Below are 26,103 nucleotides of genomic sequence, written 5' to 3' on the forward strand. Positions count from 1 at the left end.
TCATAAGAGACTTGTAGGGTTGTCTAAAGTCACAGTGAGAAACATATCGATAAGTCAGTTCCATAATATGTTCATATTTTTAAATGATAATTCCTCATTTTTTAGGATAAGGAGCCAATAAAACCAAATTTACTATCAAACCAACATTTTTTTGTAAGTCATAAATTGTATTTTTAAGATATACAAAAAAAATATGTGATATTTTAAGTGATAATCTTTAATTTTCTATGATTTTATGTGTTTAAATATGATATATGATAAACTATCATAAATGAATATTTCCGCACGTACACAATGTTGACATCTACAGTTATATTTTGATAAACAATCATAAATGAATCTTTCCGCACGTACACAATGTTGACATCTATAGTTATATTTTGATAAACAATCATAAATGAATATTTCCGCACGTACACAATGTTGACATCTATAGTTATATTTTGATAAACAATCATAAATGAATCTTTCCGCACGTACACAATGTTGACATCTATAGTTATATTTTGATAAACAATCATAAATGAATCTTTCCGCACGTACACAATGTTGACATCTATAGTTATATTTTGACAAACAATCATAAATGAATATTTCAGCACGTACACAATGTTGACATCTATAGTTATATTTTGATAAACAATCATAAATGAATCTTTCCGCACGTACACAATGTTGACATCTATAGTTATATTTTGATAAACAATCATAAATGAATCTTTCCGCACGTACACAATGTTGACATCTATAGTTATATTTTGATAAACTATCATAAATGAATATTTCCGCACGTACACAATGTTGACATCTATAGTTATATTTAGATAAACAATCATAAATGAATATTTCCGCGCGTACACAATGTTGACATCTATAGTTCTAGTCCACAAAGTGAAGAAAAGAAGAGGAAAAACCGGACAAAATGTTCAATTATGAAGGAAACGTTGTTTTTTATTCACCCTGTGCATGGGTGTTGCTGGGTGGATTTACCTCCTGCTCAGGGAGAAGTCTTTTTTTTATTTTTAAAACCCAGTGAGCTACCTTATACTGTAACCTAAATTATAGAACACTATGGTCAACTTTATTTTTAGAAGCCGCTTTAAATATGCAGTGAATTTCAGCAATAAAAGGTTTTTTTGGATACACCTCATGCATTATATTTTGTACAACACCCCGAAACCAGTGAAGTTGTGTAAATGGTAAATAAAAACAGAATATAATCATTTGGTACATGTTGTAATGATAAGTGTGACCAGTAGATGACATTCACACATACGAGCTATGTGTAAACTGCACTATGATGGCAATATGACTCAAGTAAACAACACCATCATTTTATATGTTCCATTGAAAATATAGAACATTACACACGGCGCTCAAAAATCCATCAAAATGTTTTAGTAGGACTTTGGTAAGCTAGGAAGCCACACCGCTTGACGGATTGTAGGCGCACTAAACATCGGAGTATTATTATGGTGTGTGTATAAGGTAAGACATTTTATCTGGCGTTTTGTTTCGCAATATTATGCAAAAGCAACTTTTCTTATCTTCTGGTACCTGCTGATCTGTATTTGGGATCTGCATAAGTCCTGAAAAATTGCGTGAATTCGCCTTTGTAGTCCGTGGAACGCCATAGTCGATAAGCTTCTTTTCCTCTATCTTCTTGTTATGTGACATTCATCCTCCGCTGTTGCCATTTCTAATATAAAGTAGTGTAAAGTTCTTACTTATATCTAGGGATGATGTTTGATAAGAAATGACCGAGTTCGAGCCCATTATCGATTCTCTTATCGAATCCAGATAGGTTGTTGTATATGGAAAAAAACCCACAATATTTGGTTTAACAAAAGCTCCCTTTTATTTTATAAGAAAAAAATGAAATAAAATAAATAAATAAATATTGACTGTTACCCCGCCCTAAAAAAAATAAAATAAATAAATATTGACTGTTGTTACCCAATGTATATTAAGTGGGATTTTTCAGAAAAACAAATATATACAGTAACACAAAAACAACCTGTCTCTGTGATCACTATAGGTGTATAAATAATAATACAGTGTTAAATAAAATCAGTCCCTCGGGCACAAAACTGAAAATAGTACAGCTCTCCAAAAAGTGCACTTCTGCTGCTATTGGAACATACTAACTACACACACAGGCAGACAGCTAACAAACAATCTAAGACGTCTAATAAAGTTCCAAAGCAGATTAATCCATTTAGGCTCTTTATTGTTGTTGATCTTGCTTTGTCTTTTCCTATGTTTACTTTTGTCTTGCGCTGGACTGTTTTTTTGTTTTTTTTAACTGAAATACACACAATGACAAATGTATAAGCTATGTGATTCAATTAACATACTGAAATGTAATACACAATATGTAAATATTAGCTTCACACAAATATACAGTACTATCATCAAACAAATACTTCTGAGTGTTGAAACTATTTCGATGGTGGAAATACACGACTGGCAGCCATTTTAAGTCCTCAAAACATCCATTGAAACAGTGCACAAAAATCATTTTTCAATAAACATCTTAGTATCAAATGTAACCACTTTCCACTTTAATATTGAGTTACATAAACAAGTTAAACAGTTTACTTACAGACTTATCTTTTCCAAGGCTCGTAAGAGCTAACGCAACTTGTCTACTTCTCAATTGTCTCATGAACTGAACTAACATCGTCAACCCGGAAGTGCCCAAACTAATGACGCATAGTATTTTCATATCGCCACAAGGTGTCAGTAAGAGTCTACAATCAAATGGGCATAACATTGCCGTCCCACAGGGCATTTCCTGTGGGACGGGATTCGTTCCCAGGGATTCGAATAAAGAACCAACTCTTTTTCTTTACTATAGTGGCCTTGATAACGGGAACCGGTTCTCAAAAAGGGATTCGAGTCCATGGAATCGGTTCTTTTCTTATCGAACAACCGGGAGAACCGGTTTCGAACATCATCCCTACTTATATCTGTCAGTAAACTCGCCATGAAAGCGCTAAAACATACCGGTGTGGTGAGTTTACATTATTCACCCAAGGAACTTTTGTTATTAGAGCGTTCCGGTCGGACGGTTTTTCACGGGACACATTTCGGGTGTTGTTGTTGTTTCCGGATGAGGAAATGCTGCTCCGTTATTGATGGAAGTAAAGTCTGAATGTCATTAAAACAGTTAGCGCCGTCTTTTGACACTTCTTCCACTCCCGTCCTTGCACGCTACACCGCTACAACAAAGATGGCGGGGAGAAGACGCTGTCGAAGGTGAGCCACGTAAATAAGACCCGCCCACAAAACGGAGCGTCCTGAAGCGACTTGAAGATGATGTGTAAAACATCATCCATGCAACATTTTGACCAAAGAACTACCATTACATGTTATGTAGACCAGTGGTCCCCAACCTTTTTGTAGCTTGAAAATTTGTGGGGGGGGAGCTAAGGGGGGTGGGTGTATTTTAAAAAAAATATATATATATTTTTTTTACATAAATAAATACAATCATGTGTGCTTACAGACTGTATCCCTGCAGACTGTATTGATCTATATTGATACATAATCTATATATTGTGTTTTTTATGTTGATTTCATAAAAAAAATAAAAAAAAATTATTTCTTGTGCGGCCCGTTACCAATCGGTCCGCGGACCGGTACCCGGCCGCACAAGAAATTAAAAAAAAAATTTTTTTATTTTTTTATTTTTTTTTACATAAATAAATACAATCATGTGTGCTTACAGACTGTATCCCTGCAGACTGTATTGATATATAATGTATATATTGTGTTTTTTATGTTGATTTCATAAAAAAAAAATTTAAAAAAATTTTTTTTTAATTTCTTGTGCGGCCCGTTACCAATCGGTCCGCGGACTGGTACCGGGCCACGGCCCGGTGGTTGGGGACCACTGATGTAGACCACAAGGAAGTTGTTACGGTTTGGTCGCATGTTGTTTGCGAGGTTCGTTCTCCCAGGATGCAAACGGACGACTCCGGACAAGACTTGCAGGTAGGAACATGATTTAATCTTAAAAAAACAGCTTAAATAATGTCTCTTGATGAGCAACAGGTGAGCGTCCCGAACACAAGAGGCAGGTGCAAATAATAAGTAGCCATGGTAACAAACTCAGAGTTGCACTAACAGGAACTAAAGGAGTCCAAAATTAACAGAAAACACAAGTGACTAGACAACGTAACCAGACTCTGATCCGGGCCTCGGATCATAACAGAAGTATTTTACATTTACAAAAAAAATAATAATAATATGACTCCTTTAATGCGGCTTTTCATATATAAGGTGCGCCTTATATATGAAAAAAGATCGAAAATAGACCATTCATCGGCAGTGGTCCGGAAAATACGGTAATAATATTACGTTTCTATGAATATTGGACACTTTTGTGTCCAATATTTTGACCTTCCTGCACGTTTCTTCACCTCAAAGCAAGCCTCAATAGTGCAACGTTGTCGTCTTTTAAGCGTCACCATCTTTATGATGAATGTTTGTATCATGAGAATGTTTGACTGCAAAATACTTCCTGCACTTTTCTCTGTCTGGTCTCCTTCCTGCACACCTGTCACCTGACTCGTAACGAGCCGCTCTTTGCCGCCTTTTGTGTTCCCGCAAACATTCAAGCGCGATGATGCCGTCTTTTGGAGTCCACAAAGCGCACTAAAGTAGCAGCGGAGACTCTGAGGGTGGCCACCTGGGAGCACTCGAGGAGTTGCACTCGCATTTTCTCCCACATTTGCGGCGGTCACAAGGTTGGAATTTGCCTCGACTACCTGCCCTGTGCTGCCAACACACACATTCTTGTATTTGTTACCTTCTGGAGACCTGAGAATAATGCCTCCCTCTTTAGGACCAGCCTTTCTAGATATATAAAGATGTGTATTTACAACATTAATAATATATACATACTATGCACATATAAAAAATCTTGTTGTGTAAAATTTGTTGGAATTTCACAAGAAAAACTTAGAATGTTGTCAGTATTATAATAAAAGTCGTCATTTTACTCAGCGCAAGTCGCAATTTTACAAGAAAAACTGAACATTTGTGCAATGTTATGAAGAAAATTATGACGACTTTTATTATAATACTGCCAACATTCTAAGTTTTTCTTGTGAAATTGTGACCTTTTTCTTGTGAAATTCCAACAAATTTTTCACAACAAGCTTTTTTATATTTGCATAGTATGTATATATTATTAATGTTGTAAATACACATCTTTATATATCTAGAAAGGCTGGTCTTAAAGAAGGAGGCATTATTCTTTACAAGGTAACAATTACAAGAATGTGAATGTGTGTGTCTTGAGACATCAACAAGGAAAAGTATCTTCCATATGAGGAGGTGTGAACAAGTGAGGACATAAATCATGGTCCCAATAACATTGCATCTAATAGACAATGTCTCCTTTGCACCCCCTGGTGGTGACATCTATCAAAATGAGGGTGGTCCCAAAAGGGAGGGATTTTTCAAATTGACCGTGTGTCGCTTTTAAAAGTGCTCCCCCTCTGGTCAACATATGAAATAACAAGTGTGTGTAAGAAATTGAAATGCGCCCGCATTGGCCAAAATTATTATTATTTTAAAATAAATAAATATGTATATAGAGACATACTGTAGTAACTTAAAGTTAAAGTTAAAGTACCAATGATTGTCACACACACACGAGGTGTGGCGAAATTATTTTCTGCATTTGACCCATCACCCTTGATCACTTGAAGTAAATAATGAAGATTAAAAACCAATTACAAAAAATAAAAACCTAACTAAAAGCATTCTTTTTCTCACAGTGTCGATTTTTTTCTTATAAAATTGGGAACAATTTCTCATATTCTTTCTGTTTCTGTAATATTGCAATATTTTCTTGTAAAATTATGACTTTTTCTATGTAAAATTATTACTTTTTAATGCAAAATGGTGACATTTGTCATATAAAATTATGACTTTTATCACTATATTGCCAATTTTTTGGTTGTTCTTGTAAAATAGTGAATTTTTTTGAGTAAAATTATGACTTTTGTCATAATTTTGCCAAGTAAAATTCCGATTATTATTATAATATTGCCAAAATTTTAAAGTTTTCTTATAAAATTGTGACTTTTGTTGGCAGTATTATAATAAAAGTCGTCATTTTACTCAACGCAAGTTGCAATTTTACAATAAAAACTGCACATTTGTGCAATATTATGATTAAAGTTGGAATTTTACTCAATAACAGTCGCAATTTTACAAGAAAAGCTTAAAATTTGGGCAATTTTATGAAAAGAGTCGTAATTTTACTCGACAAAAGTCACAATTTTATAAGAATGGCAATGTTATAATAATAATCTGAATTTTGCTTAGCAAAATTATGACTAAAGTCATAATTTTACTCAAAAATATTCACTATTTTACAAGAACAACAAAAAAAACATTGGCAATATTGTGATAAAAGTCAGAATTTTATATGACAAATGTCACCGTTTTGCATTAAAAAGTACTAATTTTACATAAAAGTCATAATTTTACGAGAAATATTGCAATATTACAGAAACAGAAAGAATATGAGAAATTGTTCCCAATTTTATAAGAAAGAAATCGACACATTGTGAAAATAAGACTGCTTTTAGTTAGTTTTTTAAATTTTTTGTAATTGTTTTTTCATATTCATTATTTACCTCAAGTTATTAAAGTATGTCTCCATATACATATTTATTTATTTATTTAAATTAATTTTGGCCAAAGGGGGCGCATTTCAATTTCTTACACACACTTGTTATTTCATATGTTGACCAGAGGGGGAGCACTTTCACACACACACACACGCACGCACGCACGCACGCACGCACGCACGCACACACATTGTTGTATTTGTTACCTTCTTGAGACCTGAGAATAATGCCTCCCTCTTTAGGACCAGCCTTTCTAGATATATAAAGATGTGTATTTACAACATTAATAATATATACATACTATGCACATATAAAAAAGCTTGTTGTGGAAAAAAAGAGTTGGAATTTCACAAGAAAAAGGTCACAATTTCACAAGAAAAACGTAGAATGTTGGCAGTATTATAATAAAAGTCGTCGTTTTACTCAACGCAAGTCAGATTTTTGCAAGAAAAACTGAACATTTGTGCAATGTTATGATAAAAGTTGGAATTGTACTCAATGACAGTCGCAATTTTACAAGAAAAGCTTAAAATTTGGGCAAGTTTATGAAAAGAGTCGTAATTTTACTCGACAAAAGTCACAATTTTATAAGAAAACTTTAACATTTCCGCAACGTTATAATAATAATCTGAATTTTGCTTCGCAAAATGATGACAAAAGTCATAATTTTACTCAAAAAAATTCACTATTTTTCAAGAACAACCAAAAAATTGGCAATATTGTGATAAAAGTCAGAATTTTATATGACAAAATGTCACCATTTTGCATTAAAAAGTAATAATTTAACATAAAAGTCATAATTTGACGAGAAACATTGCAATATTACAGAAACAGAAAGAATATGAGGAATTGTTCCTAATTTTATAAGAAAAAAATCGACACATTGTGAGAAAAAGACTGCTATTAGTTAGTTTATTTTATTTTTTGTAATAGTTTTTTAATATTCATTATTTACTTCAAGTTATTACAGTATGTCTCTATATACATATTTATTTTTCAATTTTTTTTTAATTAATTTTGGCCAAAGGGGGTGCATTTAAATTTCTTACGCACACTTGTTATTTCATATGTTGACCAGAGGGGAGCACTTTTAAAAGCGACACACAGTCAATGTGAAAAATCCCTCCTTTTTGGGACCACCCTCATTTTGATAGATTTCACCACCAGGGGGTGCAAATGAGACATTGTCTATTAGATGCAATGTTATTGGGACCATGATTTATGTCCTCACTTGTTCACACCTCCTCATATGGAAGATACTTTTCCTTCTTGATGTCTCAAGAAGGGTAGAAATACAAGAACACACACACACACACACACACATTCTTGTATGTGTTACCTTCTTGAGACCTGAGAATAATGCCTCCCTCTTTAGGACCAGCCTTTCTAGATATATAAAGATGTGTATTTACAACATTAATAATATATACATACTATGCACATATAAAAAAGCTTGTTGTGAAAAAGGAGTTGGAATTTCACAAGAAAAAGGTCACAATTTCACAAGAAAAACGTAGAATGTTGGCAGTATTATAGTAAAAGTCGGCATTTTACTCAACGCAAGTCAAAATTTTGCAAGAAAAACTGAACATTTGTGCAATATTATGATAAAAGTTGGAATTTTACTCAACAGTCGCAATTTTACAAGAAAAGCTTAACATTTGGGCAATTTTGTGAAAAGAGTCGTCATTTTACTCGACAAAAGTCACAATTTTATAAGAAAACTTTAAAATTTCCGCAACATTATAATAATAATCTGAATTTTGCTTAGCAAAATTATGACAAAAGTCATAATTTTACTCCAAAAAATTCACTATTTTGCAAGAACAACCCAAAAAATTGGCAATATTATGATAAAAGTTGGAATTTTACTCAATAACAGTCGCAATTTTACAAGAAAAGCTTAACATTTGGGCAATTTTATGAAAAGAGTTGTAATTTTACTCGACAAAAGTCACAATTTTATAAGAAAACTTTAAAATTTCCGCAACATTATAATAATAATCTGAATTTTGCTTAGCAAAATTACGACAAAAGTCATAATTTTACTCCAAAAAATTCACTATTTTGCAAGAACAACAAAAAAAATTGGCGATATTGTGATAAAAGTCAGAATTTTATATGACAAATGTCACCTTTTTGCATTAAAAAGTAATAATTTTACAAGAGTGCAATATAGCATCATTACAGAAACAGAAAGAACATGAGAAATTGTTCCCAATTTTATAAGAAAAAAATCGAAACATTGTGAGAAAAAGACTGCTTTTAGTTAGTAAATTTTTTTTTTTTTTTAATTTTTATTTAATCTTCATTATTTACTTCAAGTTATTACAGTATGTCTCTATATACATATTTATTTATTTATTTAAAAAAATAAAGATTTTGGCCAAATGGGGCGCATTTCAATTTCTTACACACACTTGTTATTTCATATGTTGACCAGAGGGGGGAGCGCTTTTAAAAGCGACACACAGTCAATGTGAAAAATCCCTCCTTTTTGGCACCACCCTCATTTTGATAGATTTCACCACCAGGGGGTGCAAATGAAATCTCTATTTTTTATTTTTTGTAACGTGCTTAAGGCCGATGACAAAGGAGTCAGGGACCGCAGATGGCCCCTGTGCCGCACTTTGGACAACCCAGCTGTTAATGGCCACTATAGTCTTAGTAGCGTAGTGTATTTGTTCATCCTATGGTCACATAGCTGCCGTCTTCTTTTATCATATATTGCTGCCTTTGCAGCTGTCAATGTTTACTTTTGTATGCACATTAAATCAACAACTAAAAATCCTGACTTTGGAGCAATGTTCACGGACTCTAGTATTTGGCTCTCTATTAGATGCAATGGTTTTTCTGTATTGGGACCATGATTGCGGTATATGGAAGCTACTTTTCCTTGTTGATGTCTCAAGAAGGGTCGAAATACAAGAACACACACACGCACACACACACACACACACTTGTCATGAATGGAAATCCACAAGTCCTTTGTGTTGTTAGAGCACTTTTGGGTTGTTGCACACGACAAAATGCAATTTAGTCATCATTGTCTTGCAGATGCGTGTCATTCCGGAACATTAAAGAAGATTTGCACTCTTCTGTCTTTAATTAGTGGTGAAGTATTTAATTAGTGGTGAAGGAGGCGCACATTTCACTGAATTATTAGAGGAGCAAAGTCATCCTGATTGCAGCAATGACACACAAAAGTGTGTGTAGGCAGTCAGCATCAAACACACAACGAAGACATCTTTGTCAACATCATTGAGAGGATTGTGTTGTTGGACTTTGCTGCATGACACTGCAACTACACACTTTGTGACACTGCAGCTACACACTTTGTGCAGTGTTTCCCATAAACTGCCGAGATACCTGTGGCGGTGGGGGCGTGGCTATGGGTGTGGTCACCATGACATCATCGAGTAATTTGCATCATTTACTACAATGATATGATTTTCTCTAAAAAGGCTCCAAAAATGTATACTTACTAATTAATAATAACAGTTTTGTTTTAAACGTCCATCCATCCATTTTACAATATAATTACAACACTTTATGTACATATTTATATACAGATTTGAACAATAAGTTATTCACTGAAATATATTTATTAATTGTGGTTCTTACAAAAAATATATCTTATAAAAATATAAAAGCTAAAATGTTTCTTAAAGCTCTGCCCCTTTAATTAGTGCATACTAAATAATTTAACTTTAGCCTACTACAACAACCATATTATTTACCAGCAACATAAAGTGAAACAGAGGCAGAGGTGTCCTGCCACAGTCAGTAACAAATAAACAGAAAACAGTAGTGGTCAAATACAAATAAGGCAACAAGAGAAGTATCCTACACTTCTCTTTTGTAAAGTAAATGTGAACAGCCTATATGGGCATCTACATCAACTATATGATTTGCCTGAGAAGATGGACAGGACAAAAAAAAAAATATATATATATATTATTATTATTTAATTTTATTTTATTTTTTTAATTTGTGGCGGACGTAATTCTTTCGTGGCGGGCCGCCACAAATAAATGAATGTGTGGGAAACACTGATGTGACTATGATAAGGAACATGTCACAGAGTGGTGCATTAGTGGAATATTGTAGTGTGTGTGTGTGTGTGTGTGTGTGTGTGTGTGTGTGTGTGTGTGTGTGTGTGTTTGTGTGTTTGTTTGTGTGTGTGTGTGTGTGTGTGTTTGTGTGTGTGTGTGTGTCAGACCTTCCCTGCATGTGTCTCTCACCTCCATGGCGGGCGTTCTTCCAGTGTTGAACATGTCTGCCAAGTCCAGGTGTGAGAGGGAGAGTCACCAGGATGACTGCCAAGTCACACAACATAAACACAACACAACATAACACAACATAACATAACATGCACGTCTGACATATATATACTATATATATGTATGTATATATATATATATTTATATATATATACACACATATACAGTGGTGGTGAAAGGTTGACATACACTTGTAAAGAACATGATGTCATGGCTGTCTTGAGTTTCCAATCATTTCTACAACTCTTATTTTGTTGTGATGTAGTGATTGGAGCACATACTTGTTGGTCACAAAAAACATTCATGAAGTTTGCTTCTTTTATGAATTTATTATGGGTCTACTGAAAATGTGCTGGGTCAAAAGTATACATACTTAAAGTATACAAAATCCTATATCTGAGGAGATAGGATTTTCTCATATTATTACAACTTTATTCACACACAATAAAACATTTTATTTGTACTTTAGTGGTTTATATTCTGATTTTATACTCATTATTCAACATTTTATTTATCATAGAATTAAGAGGGTTTTTTCTAAGATAAAAAGTTTTTTCCTTACAAGTTTTTCCTCCTAAAATCTTCTTCTAATATGAAGTTATACCCATAAAATTATTTTTTTAAATCATAAAATTACTTGGTTTTTCTTAGTCTAAAGGATTTTCTCATATTGTTACAACTTTATTCACACACAATAAAACATTTTAGTTGTACTTTAGTTGTTTATATTCTGATTTTATACTCAATATTCAACATTTTATTTATCATAGAATTAAGAGTTTTTTCCAAAGATAAAAATGTTTTTCCTTACAAATTTTTCCTCTTAAAATCCTCTTCTAATATGAAGTTATACCCATAAAATTATTTTTTTTCAATCATAAAATCACTTTGTTTGTCTCAGTCTAAAGGATTTTCTCATATTATTACAACTTTATTCACACACAATAAAACATTTTATTTGTACTTTAGTTGTTTATATTCTGATTTTATACTCAATATTCAACATTTTATTTATCATAGAATTAAGAGGTTTTTTTCTAAAATAAAAAATGTTTTCCTTACAAGTTTTTCCTCCTAAAATCTTCTTCTAATATGAAGTTATACCCATAAAATTATTTTTTTTAAAGTCATAAAATCACTTTTTTTCTCAGTTTAAAGGTATTATTACAACTTTATTCACACACAATTAAACATTTTATTTGTACTTTAGTTGTTTATATTCTGATTTTATACTCAATATTCAACATTTTATTCATCATAGAATTAAGAGGGTTTTTTCTAAGATAAAGATGTTTTATCTTACAAATTGTTCCTCGTAAAATCCCCTTCTAATATGAAGTTATACCCATAAAAAAAATTTAAATCATAAAATCACTTTTTTTTCTCAGTCTAAAGGATTTTCTCGTAATATTACAACTTTATTCACACACAATAAAACATTTTATTTGTACTTTAGTGGTTTATATTCTGATGTTATACTCATTATTCAACATTTTATTTATCATAGAATTAAGAGGGTTTTTCCTAAGATAAAAATGTTTTTCCTTACAAGTTTTTCCTCCTAAAATCTTCTTCTAATATGAAGTTATACCTATAAAATTATTTTTATAAAATCACTTTTTTTTCCTCAGTCTAAAGCATTTTGTCATATTATTACAACTTTATTCACACACAATTAAACGTTTTTTTTGTACTTTAGTTGTTTATATTCTGATTTTATACTCATTATTCAACATTTTATTTATCATAGAATTAAGAGGGGTTTTTCTAAGATAAAAATGTTTTTCTTTACAAATTTTTCCTCCTAAAATGCTCTTCTAATATGAAGTTATACCCATAAAATAATTTTTTGAAGTCATAAAATCACTTGTTTTTTCTCAGTTTAAAGGATTTTCTCATATTATTACAACTTTATTCAAACACAATAAAAAAAATTATTTGTACTTTAGTTGTTTATATTCTGATTTTATACTCAATATTCAACATTGTATTTATCATAGAATTAAGAGGGTTTTTTCTAAGATAAAAATGTTTTTCCTTACAAGTTTTTCCTCCTAAAATCATCTTCTGATGATTTTGAAGTTGTACCCATAAAATATATTTTTGAAATCACTTGATTTTTCTCAGTCTAAAGGATTTTCTAGTATTATTACAACTTTATTCACACACAATAAAACATTTTTTTTGTACTTTAGTGGTTTATATTCTGATTTTATACTCAATATTCAACATTTTATTTATCATAGAAATAAGAGGGGTTTTTCTAAGATAAAAATGTTTTTCCTTACACATTTTTCCTCCTAAAATCATCTTCTAATATGAAGTTATACCCATAAAATAATTTTTTAAAGTCATAAAATCACTTGTTTTTTCTCAGTTTAACGGTTTTTCTTATATTATTACAACTTTATTCACACACAATAAAAAAAATTATTTGTACTTTAGTTGTTTATATTCTGATTTTATACTCAATATTCAACATTTTATTCATCATGGAATTAAGAGGGTTTTTTCTAAGATAAAAATGTTTTTCCTTACACATTTTTCCTCCTAAAATCCTCTTCTAATATGAAGTTATACCCATAAAATTATTTTTTTAAATCATAAAATCACTTTGTTTTTCTCAGTCTAAAGGATTTTCTCGTATTATTACAACTTTATTCACACACAATAAAACATTTTTTTTGTACTTTAGTGGTTTATATTCTGATTTTATACTCAATATTCAACATTTTATTTATAATAGAATTAAGAGGGGTTTTTCTAAGATAAAAATGTTTTTCCTTACAAGTTTTTCCTCCTAAAATCATCTTCTAATATGAAGTTATACCCATAAAATAATTTTTTTAAGTCATAAAATCACTTTGTTTTTCTCAGTCTAAAGGATTTTCTCATATTATTACAACTTTATTCACACAAAATAAAACATTTTATTTGTACTTTAGTTGTTTATATTCTGATTTTATACTCAATATTCAACATTTATTTATCATAGAATTAAGAGGGGTTTCTCTAAGATAAAAATGTTTTTCCTTACACATTTTTCCTCCTAAAATCATCTTCTAATATGAAGTTATACCCATAAAATAATTTTTTAAAGTCATAAAATCACTTGTTATTTCTCAGTTTAAAGGATTTTCTCATATTATTACAACTTTATTCACACACAATAAAAAATATATTTGTACTTTAGTTGTTTATATTCTGATTTTATACTCAATATTCAACATTTTATTCATCATAGAATTAAGAGGGTTTTCTCCAAGATAAAAATGTTTTTCCATAGAAGTTTTTTCTCCTAAAAAATGTGAGAATTGTCCGTAACGATGTGTCTTTCCCGCTCAGGTCACATCTCTCCGTGGAAGGCCTCCAAACAGGTATGATGACAACGTTTTAATATCTTTGTTTAGCTAGTAACTATACACAGTATCAGAATGTACAATCATAAAATAAGCATATTTTCAGATTGTATTTGCCAGCTCTTCTTTCCTAATGGCTGTAAGAGAACATTCCTCCATGATGAATGTCTCCTTAGCGTTTATTGATTCCATTCATCATCTGCTGCTGTCTTTGCCGCATAATTGAGTGAGTTTGCTAAATATCGAAGACACATTCAAAGGGTAACATTATTCTTTTTGTGGCAATCATCCATCATCTCGGACGCCTGTCTTGTCTCGCTTCTTTGCACTTTCCTCACTTTCTTAGCTCCTTTGACCAACAATCCATCATCTCGGTGCTTTCTTCATCACAAATGTTACTATGCAATATTTATATGTCATGTTTTTGGTCATATTTTGTACAAATCTGCGTTAGGGGTACCTAATGGAATGGTACAAAATACAGGAAAAACACGCACTCTCCAAAAAAAAAAACTTAATAAAGAGGTGCACGGTAAACAGTGTACTTAAAGAAAAGAAACACTCGTGTCCTTCTTATCATTTTCTTATAAACTACACAGGCGCTACAAACACAGACCGCTTTCCACAATGTCTTGGTCAGTGTGCAGTTTTTAACAGGAAGTGATGCCCTTAAATAGTCACAGCTGTGGTCAATCATTTGATGTAATCAATTAAGAACATCTTCAAAAATGAAAGTGCACAAATAATAGACAGAATGGAAAATTGTACAAAATAAATCAAAGACTAAGTACAGTATCATAGGAAAATAAAGTAATACATTTTTTTTAAAATAAAGTAATAAAAAAATAAACCAAAAAAAAGTTACAAAAAAAAGTAATTAAAAAATGTGTGGACAACCATTATAATACACTTGTACACTTATAATACACTTGTATTATAATGGTTGTACCATTATAATACAAGTGTATTATAAGAGTTGAACCATTATAATACACTTGTATTATAATGGTTGTACACACATTTTTTAATTTTTTTTATTACTTTTGTTTTGTTTATTTTTGTATTACTTTTTTTAATTTTTCTTATTTATTACTTTATTTTCCTAAAAAAAAAAAGTAATAAAAAAAACAAAAAAATGTGGGGACAACCATTATAATAAAACTTTATATTATAAAAAAAAGTTATAATAAAAAATGTGTGGACAACCATTATAATAAAAGACTACATTATTAAATAAAAGTAATAAAAAAACAAAAAAATGTGTGGACAACCATTATAATAAAAGTTTATATTATTAAAAAAAAGTAATAAAAAAATGTGTGGACAACCATTATAATAATCCTTTATTATAATGGTTGTCCACACATTTTTTTTAAATTCTTATAACTTTTTTTTGTTTATTTTTGTATCACTTTTTTTTCTTCTTTTTTTCAGAACTTTATTTTCCAAAAAAAAAAAGTTATAAAAAAAAAGTAATTAAAAAAAAAAAGGTGTGGACAACCATTATAATAAAATGTTATATTATTTTAAAAAAGTATTAAAAAACAAAAAAATGTGTGGACAACCATTATAATAAAAGATTATAATAATGGTTGTCCACACATTTTCATTACTTTATTTATTTATTTTTTTAATTTATTTTCCAAAAAAAAAAGTAATTAAAAAAAAGTAATTAAAAAAAAATGTGTTGGACAACCATTATAATAAAAGTTTATATTATAAAAAAAAGTTATAAAAAAAAAGAGTTATTAAAAAAAAAAAGAAGTGTGGACAACCATTATAATACAATTTTATATTATTAAAAAAAAGTAATAAAAAAACAAATAAATGTGTGGACAACCATTATAATAAAAGTTTATGAAATAAAAAAAAAGTAATAAAAAAAATGTGTGGACAACCATGATAATAAACGTTTATTATCATGGTTGTCCACACATTTTTATTACTTTATTTTTTGTAATTATTTTATTTTTTTTAACTTTATATTCCTAAAAATAAAGTAATTTAAAAAAAGTAATTAAAAAAAATGTGTGGACAACCATTATAATAAACATTTATTATAATGGTTGTCTACACATTTTTTTAAAATTCTTATAACATTTTTTTTATAACTTTTTTTGGTTTATTTTTGTATTACTTTTTTTTCTTCTTCTTTTTTAGAACTTTATTTTCCAAAAAAAAAAAGTTATAAAAAAAAAGTAATTAAAAAAAAAAAGGTGTGGACAACCATTATAATAAAATGTTATATTATTTTAAAAAAGTATTAAAAAACAAAAAAATGTGTGGCCAACCATTATAATAAAAGATTATTATAATGGTTGTCCACACATTTTCATTACTTTATTTATTTATTTTATTTATTTATTTTTTTACTTTATTTTCCTAAAAAAAAAAGTAATTAAAAAAAAGTAATTTAAAAAAAATGTGTTGGACAACCATTATAATAAAAGTTTATATTATAAAAAAAAGTTATTAAAAAAAAAGTTATTAAAAAAAAAGAAGTGTGGACAACCATTATAATACAATTTTATATTATTAAAAAAAAGTAATAAAAAAAACAAATAAATGTGTGGACAACCATTATAATAAAAGTTTATGAAATAAAAAAAAAAGTAATAAAAAAATGTGTGGACAACCATGATAATAAAAGTTTATTATCATGGTCGTCCACACATTTTTATTACTTTATTTTTAAAAAAAATGTTAACTTAATTTTCCTAAAAATAGAGTAATTAAAAAAAAGTAATTTAAAAAAATGTGTGGACAACCATTATAATACAATTTTATATTATTAAAAAAAAGTTGTAAAAAAACAAATAAATGTGTGGACAACCATTATAATACATGTTTATATTATTAAAAAAAGTAATAAAAAAACAAATAAATGTGTGGACAACCATTATAATAAAAGTTTATGAAATTAAAAAAAATTAATAAAAAAATGTGTGGACAACCATTATAATAAAAGTTTATGAAATAAAAAAAAGTAATAAAAAAATGTTTGGACAACCATGATAATAAAAGTTTATTATCATGGTTGTCCACACATTTTTATTACTTTATTTTTTTTACTTTTTTTTTTTTTTTTTTTTACTTTATTTTCCTAAAAATAAAGTAATTAAAAAAAAGTAATTAAAAAAAATGTGTGGACAACTATTATAATACAATTTTATATTATTAAAAAAAAGTTATAAAAAAACAAATAAATGTGTGGACAACCATTATAATAAAAGTTTATGTAATAAAAAAAAGTGTGAACAACCATGATAATAAAAGTTTATTATCATGGTTGTCCACACATTTTTATTACTTTATTTTTTTTACCTTTTTTTTTTTTTACTTTATTTTCCTATGATACTGTACTGAGTCTTTGATTTATTTTGTACAATTTTCCACTTTGTCTATTATTTGTGCACTTTCATTTGTGAAGTTGTTCTTGATTGATTACATCAATCGATTGACCACAGCTGTGACTATTTAAGGGCATCACTTCCTGCACACTGACGAAGACATTGTGGAAAGCGGTCTGTGTTTGTTAGTGCCTGTGCAGTTTGTATTAGAATTATAAAAAGGACAGGAGTGTACCTAATGGAATGGCCAGGGACATATTAGATGACAAAAAGATCAATAAAAGGTTGAGATGATCATTAGGGGTGTAATGGTGCATGGATCTGTGCAGATTGTTTCATCAATAATCAGCAAAGAGGAAAGCATTCATGAAAGATAACATCTTTTGTGACTTTTACTTCAAAACTCCTCATTTTAGATTTTTTTTTCTTGTAATATTACAACATTATTGATCTTTTTCATGTGTTCATTACATTTTACTCTCTTCTTATTAGTAATATTCTAATACAATTATAACTAAATATGTTTTTAACTATTTGTTTTAATATCTTATTTCTGTCTGTTTTTGTAGTTTTATAACTTTTACTGTAATATGAAAAAAAAGATTATACTTTTTTTTTTATAAAATTACATTTCCTGGCTATAATGCAACTTTATTTCCTTAATTTTTTATTACCAATGGCATTATTTTCTTTTATTCTGGTAATGTTATTCAAATAAAAATGATTGTCTTAAAAAAAAAAAAAAAAAAGAAAGATTATTCCTACCTATTTTTGTAGTATTAAAATGTAATCTAATAATATTTTTTTAAAGGTTATAAAAGTAAATATTTTATCATAACATACTCAATTTTCATATTAAATTGATGTGTTAGATCTGGAACATTTTCTTGTAATATTACAACTTTCTTGAAATGTTTTATTTATTTTATAAATTGAACTCTCTTTTTCTTAGTAATATTCTAATAAAATTATAACTAAATATGTGTTTTTAACTATTTGTTTTAATATTTATTTCTGTCTGTTTTTGCAGTTTTATAACTTAATCTTTTAATATGGAAAAAAAAGATTATAAAATAAAATATGTTATCATAATGTGCCACAATTCTTATATGAACATTTATTCACCACATTTTTATCATTTTCTTTATTTTGTTTTAACAATTACATTATTTTCCTTTATTTTGGTAATGTTATTCTATAAAATATAAAAATGATTACTAAAAATGTTTTTAAATATTTAAACATACTTTTTTTTATGCTTATTTCTACCTATTTTCGTAACATTAAAACGTAATCTAATAATATTTTAAAAAGATTTTAAAAGTAAATATTTTATCATAGCATACCCAATTCTCATATTAAATTGATGTAAGATCTAGAACATTTTATTGTAATATTATAACTTTATTTTATAAAAAATAAAATAAAATAAAAAAAAAATATATATATATATATATATATATATATATATATATATATATATATATATATATATATATATATATATATATATATATATATATATATATATATATATAACTTTTTGTTTTGTTTTATCAATTACATTTTACTCTTTCTTAGTAATATTGTAATAAAATTCTAACTAAATATATGTGTTTTTAATATTTATTTCTGTCTGTTTTTGTAGTTTTATAACTTAATCTTTTAATATGAAAAAAATATAAAATAAAATATGTTATCATAATGTGCCCCAATTCTCATATGAAGTGTATTCACCACATTTTTAACATTTCCTGGTAATATTGCAACTTTATTTCCTTATTTATTTTTTTTAGCAATGACATTATTTTCTTTTATTCTGGTAATGTTATTCAAATAAAAATGATTGTTTTAAAAAAAAAAGAAAAAAAAAAAAGATTATTTCTACCTATTTTTGTAGTATTAAAATGTAATCTAATAATTTTTTTTTAAGATTATAAAAGTAAATATTTTATCATAACATGCTCAATTCTCATATTAAATTGATGTGTTAGATCTGGAACATTTTCATGTAATATTACAACTTTCTTGGACTCTCTTTTTCTTGGTGATATTCTAATAAAATTATAACTAAATATGTGTTTTTAACTATTTTTTTAAATATTTATTTCTGTCTGTTTTTGTACTTGTATAACTTAATCTTTTAATATGGAAAAAATATAAAATAAAATATGTTATCATAATGTGCCACAATTCTTATATGAACATTTATTCGCCACATTTGTATCATTTCCTTTATTTTGTTTTAACAATTACATTATTTTCCTTTATTTTGGTAATGTTATTCAATAAAATATAAAAATGATCACTAAAAATGTTTTTAAATATTTAAACTTACATTTTTTTATGCTTATTTCTACCTATTTTTGTAACATTAAAACATAATCTAATAATATTTTAAAAAGATTATAAAAGTAAATATTTTATCATAACATACTCAATTCTCATATTAAATTGATGTTAGATCTAGAACATTTTATTGTAATATTATAACTTTATTATATATATATATATATATATATATATATATATATATATATATATATATATATATATATATATATATATATATATATATATATATATTTAATATATATATATATAACTTTTTGTTTTGTTTTATCAATTACATTTGACTCTTTCTTAGTAATATTGTAATAAAATTCTAACTAAATATATGTGTTTTTAATATTTATTTCTGTCCGTTTTTGTAGTTTCATAACTTAATCTTTTAATATGAAAAAAATATAAAATAAAATATGTTATCATAATGTGCCCCAATTCTCATATGAAGTGTATTCACCACATTTTTAACATTTCCTGGTAATATTGCAACTTTATTTCCTTAATTTTGTTTTAGCAATGGCATTATTTTCTTTTATTCTGGTAATGTTATTCAAATAAAAATGATTGTTTAAAAAAAAAAAAAAAAAAAAAAAAGATTATTTCTACCTATTTTTGTAGTATTAAAATGTAATCTAATAATATTTTTTTTAAGATTATAAAAGTAAATATTTTATCATAACATGCTCAATTCTCATATTAAATTGATGTGTTAGATCTGGAACATTTTCTTGTAATATTACAACTTTCTTGGACTCTCTTTTTCTTAGTAATATTCTAATACAATTATAACTAAATATGTGTTTTTAACTATTTTTTAAAATATTTATTTCTGTCTGTTTTTGTACTTGTATAACTTAATCTTTTAATATGGAAAAAATATAAAATAAAATATGTTATCATAATGTGCCACAATTCTTATATGAACATTTATTCACCACATTTTTATCATTTTCTTTATTTTGTTTTAACAATGACATTATGTTCCTTTATTTTGGTATTGTTATTCAATAAAATATAAAAATGATTACTAAAAATGTTTTTAAATATTTAAACATACATTTTTTATGTTTATTTCTACCTATTTTTGTAACATTAAAACGTAATCTAATATTTTAAAAATATTTTAAAAGTAAATATTTTATCATAGCATACCCAATTCTCATATTAAATTGATGTTGGATCTAGAACATTTTATTGTAATATTATAACTTTATTTTATATATATATATATATATATATATATATATATATATATATATATATATATATATATATATATATATATATATATATATATATATATATATATATATATATATATATATATATATATATAACTTTTTGTTTTGTTTTATCAATTACATTTTACATTACATTTTATTCTTTCTTAGTAATATTGTAATAAAATTCTAACTAAATATGTGTTTTTAATATTTAATTCTGTCTGTTTTTGTAGTTTTATAACTTAATCTTTTAAATATTTAAACATAATTTTTTTTATGCTGATTTCTACCTATTTTTGTAACATTAAAACGTAATCTAATAATATTTTAAAAATATTTTAAAAGTAAATATTTTATCATAGCATACCCAATTCTCATATTAAATTGATGTTGGATCTAGAACATTTTATTGTAATATTATAACTTTATTTTATATATATATATATATATATATATATATATATATATATATATATATATATATATATATATATATACATATATATATATATATATATATATATATATATATATATATATATATATATATAACTTTTTGTTTTGTTTTATCAATTGCATTTTACACTACATTTTACTCTTTCGTAGTAATATCGTAATAAAATTCTAACTAAATATGTGTTTTTAATATTTATTTCTGTCTGTTTTTGTAGTTTTATAACTTAATCTTTTAATGTGAAAAAAATATAAAATAAAATATGTTATCATAATGTGCCCCAATTCTCATATGAAGTGTATACACCACATTTTTAACATTTCCTGGTAATATTGCAACTTTCTTGGACTCTCTTTTTCTTAGTAATATTCTAATAAAATTATAACTAAATATGTGTTTTTAACTATTTTTTTAAATATTTATTTCTGTCTGTTTTTGCAGTTTTATAACTTAATCTTTTAATATGGAAAAAATATAAAATAAAATATGTTATCATAATGTGCCACAATTCTTATATGAACATTTATTCACCACATTTTTTATCATTTCCTTTATTTTGTTTTAACAATTTCATAATTTTCTTTTATTTTGATAAGGTTATTCAATAAAATATAAAAATGATTACTAAAAATGTTTTTAAATATTTAAACATACATTTTTTTATGCTTATTTCTACCTATTTTCGTAACATTAAAACGTAATCTAATAATATTTTAAAAAGATTTTAAAAGTAAATATTTTATCATAGCATACCCAATTCTCATATTAAATTGATGTTAGATCTAGAACATTTTATTGTAATATTATAACTTTATTTTATATATATATATATATATATATATATATATATATATATATATATATATATATATATATATATATATATATATATATATATATATATATATATATATATATATATATATAACTTTTTGTTTTGTTTTATCAATTACATTTTACTCTTTCTTAGTAATATTGTAATAAAATTCTAACTAAATATATGTGTTTTTAATATTTATTTCTGTCTGTTTTTGTAGTTTTATAACTTAATCTTTTAATATGAAAAATATATAAAATAAAATGTTATCATAATGTGCCCCAATTCTCATATGAAGTGTATTCACCACATTTTTAACATTTCCTGGTAATATTGCAACTTTATTTCCTGAATTTTTTTTTAGCAATGGCATTATTTTCTTTTATTCTGGTAATGTTATTCAAATAAAAATGATTGTTTAAAAAAAAAAAAAAAGATTATTTCTACCTATTTTTGTAGTATTAAAATGTAATCTAATAATATTTTTTTTAAGATTATAAAAGTAAATATTTTATCATAACATACTCAATTCTCATATTAAATTGATGTGTTATATCTGGAACATTTTCTTATAATATTACAACTTTCTTGGACTCTCTTTTTCTTAGTAATATTCTAATAAAATTATAACTAAATATGTGTTTTTAACTATTTTTTTAAATATTTATTTCTGTCTGTTTTTGTAGTTTTATAACTTAATCTTTTAATATGGAAAAAAAAAAGATTATAAAATAAAAGATTACAATTCTTATATGAACATTTATTCACCACATTTGTATCATTTCCTTTATTTTGTTTTAACAATTTCATAATTTTCTTTTATTTTGATAATGTTATTCAATAAAATATAAAAATGATTACTAAAAATGTTTTTAAATATTTAAACATAATTTTTTTTTTTAATGCTGATTTCTACCTATTTTTGTAACATTAAAACGTAATCTAATAATATTTTAAAAAGATTATAAAAGTAAATATTTTATCATAACGTACTCAATTCTCATATTAAATTGATGTGTTTGATCCAGAACATTTTATTGTAATATTATAACTTTATTATATATACTGTATATATATATAAATATTATATATATTATACATTTTTTATTTGTTTTATCATTTACATTTTACATTACATTTCTTTCGTAGTAATATCGTAATAAAATTCTCACTAAATATATGTGTTTTTAATATTTATTTCTGTCTGTTTTTGTAGTTTTATAACTTAATCTTTTAATATGAAAAAACTTTATTTTTTTTTAACAATTATATTATTTTCTTTTATTCTGGTAATGTTATTGAATTCCAGGCTTGGTCCCCATCCCGAATGATAACCAGTATATGTGTGTGTATGTGTGTGTGTGTGTGTGTGTGTGTGTGTGTGTGTGTGTGTAGTTACCAGAGCAGTGGGACCCACACGGAAGCCCCCAGGCCAACATGTCGGGTCCAGTCCTCCCTCCAGGCACTCCCTTCCCCAACCAGCCTCAGCACCGCACCTCCGTGCCGGACTCCACCGAAGGGTTCGACCTCAACAAGCCAGACCCCTACGACCTTTACGAGAAGTCCAGGGCCATCTACGAGAGTCGACGTGAGTTTTCACGTGGGCCCGTCATCGGTGGCGCCTCTTTCATTTGCTGCCAAGGAAAGAGCCAAGCCATAATTTGTGTGTGTGTGTGTGTGTGTGTGTGTGTGTTTATGTGTGTGTGTGTGTTAGCAGGTCCTGAATACGAAGAGGTGGAGGTGCACCTTCTGAGGGAGAAGACGGGTTTCGGCTTCCGCATCCTGGGTGGAGACGAGGCCGTGCAGGCTGTGAGTCCGGACGCCCGTGACAAGGCTCGTATGGGACGGGCTGGACCTCACACTTGTTGTTTTTTTTAACCCTCACGCACTTCCGTCTTTAACGCCGCCTAACTTTTCACGCACGCACACTTCATTAGGTACACAACAATGTTAACGTGACCACACACACACACACACACACACACGCTGGAGTGTGTTTGGTAAAAAAAAAGCACAATTGGTGATGCTGGCTGTACCTAATGGAAGTGACTAGAGAGTGTTTACACTCATATATATATATACATGCATAAATACGACACCAATGAAGTTGGCACGCTGTGTAAATGGTAAATAAAAAGAGAATACAATGATTTGCGAATCCTTTTCAATTTATATTCAATTGAATAGACTGCAAAGACAAGATATTTCACGTTCACACTGGAAAACTTTTATTTTTTTGCAAATAATCATTAATCATTTTTACCACTGTGTTACATGGCCTTTCCTTTTAACAACACTCAGTAAACGTTTGGGAAATGAAGGGACACATTTTTGAAGTGGAATTCTTTCCCATTCTTGCTTGATGTACAGCTGTGTCAATGCTAACATGTGTCAGTGCTAACATGTGTTAATGCTAACATGTCAGTGCTAACATATGTTAATGCTAACATGTGTCAGTGCTAACATGTGGCAATGCTAACATGTGTCAGTGCTAACATATGTTAATGCTAACATGTGTCAATGCTAAAATGTCAGTGCTAGCATGTGTCAGTGCTGACATATGTTAATGCTAACATGTCAATGCTAACATGTGTAATGCTAACATGTCAGTGCTAACATATGTTAATGCTAACATGTGTCAGTGCTAACATGTGTTAATGCTAACATGTGTCAGTGCTAACATATGTTAATGTTAAAATGTCAGTGCTAACATATGTTAATGCTAACATGTGTCAATGCTAACATGTGTCAGTGCTAACATGTGTCAGTTCTAACATATGTTAATGTTAACATGTCAGTGCTAACATATGTTAATGCTAACATGTGTCAATGCTAAAATGTCAGTGCTAACATGTGTCAGTGCTAACATATATTAATATTAACATGTCAGTGCTAACATATGTTAATGCTAACATTTGTCAATGTTAAAATGTCAGTGCTAACATATGATAATGCTAACATGTGTCAATGCTAACATGTCAGTGCTAACATATGTTAATGCTAACATGTGTCAGTGCTAACATGTGTTAACGCTGACATATGTCAATGCTAACATGTCAGTGCTAACATATGTTAATGCTAACATGTGTCAGTGCTAACATGTCAGTGCTAACATATGTTAATGCTAACATGTGTCAATGCTAAAATGTCAGTGCTAACATGTGTCAATGCTAACATGTGTCAGTTCTAACATATGTTAATGTTAACATGTCAGTGCTAACATATGTTAATGCTAACATGTGTCAATGCTAACATGTGTCAGTTCTAACATATGTTAATGTTAACATGTCAGTGCTAACATATGTTAATGCTGACATGTGTCAATGCTAAAATGTCAGTGCTAACATGTGTCAGTGCTAACATATGTTAATATCAACATGTCAGTGCTAACATAAGTTAATGCTAACATGTGTCACTGCTAAAATGTCAGTGCTAACATATGTTAATATTAACATGTCAGTGCTAACATATGATAATGCTAAAATGTGTCAATGCTAACATGTGTTAATGCTAACATGTGTCAATGCTAACATGTCAGTGCTAACATATGTTAATGCTAACATGTGTCAGTGCTAACATGTGTTAATGCTAACATATGTCAATGCTAACATGTCAGTG

At 27.7% G+C, this 26,103-nt stretch overlaps 1 protein-coding gene and 1 long non-coding RNA gene across 2 annotated transcripts in view; one reads left to right on the forward strand and one right to left on the reverse strand.

Moving 5' to 3' along the window:
• LOC133647061 (uncharacterized) lies at positions 1-24,016 on the reverse strand. Its single transcript, XR_009825423.1, has 3 exons — positions 23,885-24,016; positions 10,898-10,972; positions 1-23 (listed from the first exon to the last, which is right to left on the reverse strand). It is a non-coding gene; the product is annotated as an uncharacterized LOC133647061 (long non-coding RNA).
• LOC133647060 (membrane-associated guanylate kinase, WW and PDZ domain-containing protein 2-like) overlaps positions 1-26,103 on the forward strand; it is a 233,263-nt gene that overhangs the window by 187,160 nt on the left and 20,000 nt on the right. Inside the window, exons 12-14 of the mRNA XM_062043117.1 lie at positions 14,282-14,313; positions 23,881-24,073; positions 24,203-24,318. Coding sequence (XP_061899101.1) covers positions 14,282-14,313; positions 23,881-24,073; positions 24,203-24,318 — 341 coding nt within the window. The remainder of the gene's footprint in view (positions 1-14,281; positions 14,314-23,880; positions 24,074-24,202; positions 24,319-26,103) is intronic.

The sequence above is a fragment of the Entelurus aequoreus genome, linkage group LG03, assembly GCF_033978785.1.
Source record: "Entelurus aequoreus isolate RoL-2023_Sb linkage group LG03, RoL_Eaeq_v1.1, whole genome shotgun sequence".
Lineage (NCBI taxonomy): Eukaryota > Metazoa > Chordata > Actinopteri > Syngnathiformes > Syngnathidae > Entelurus > Entelurus aequoreus.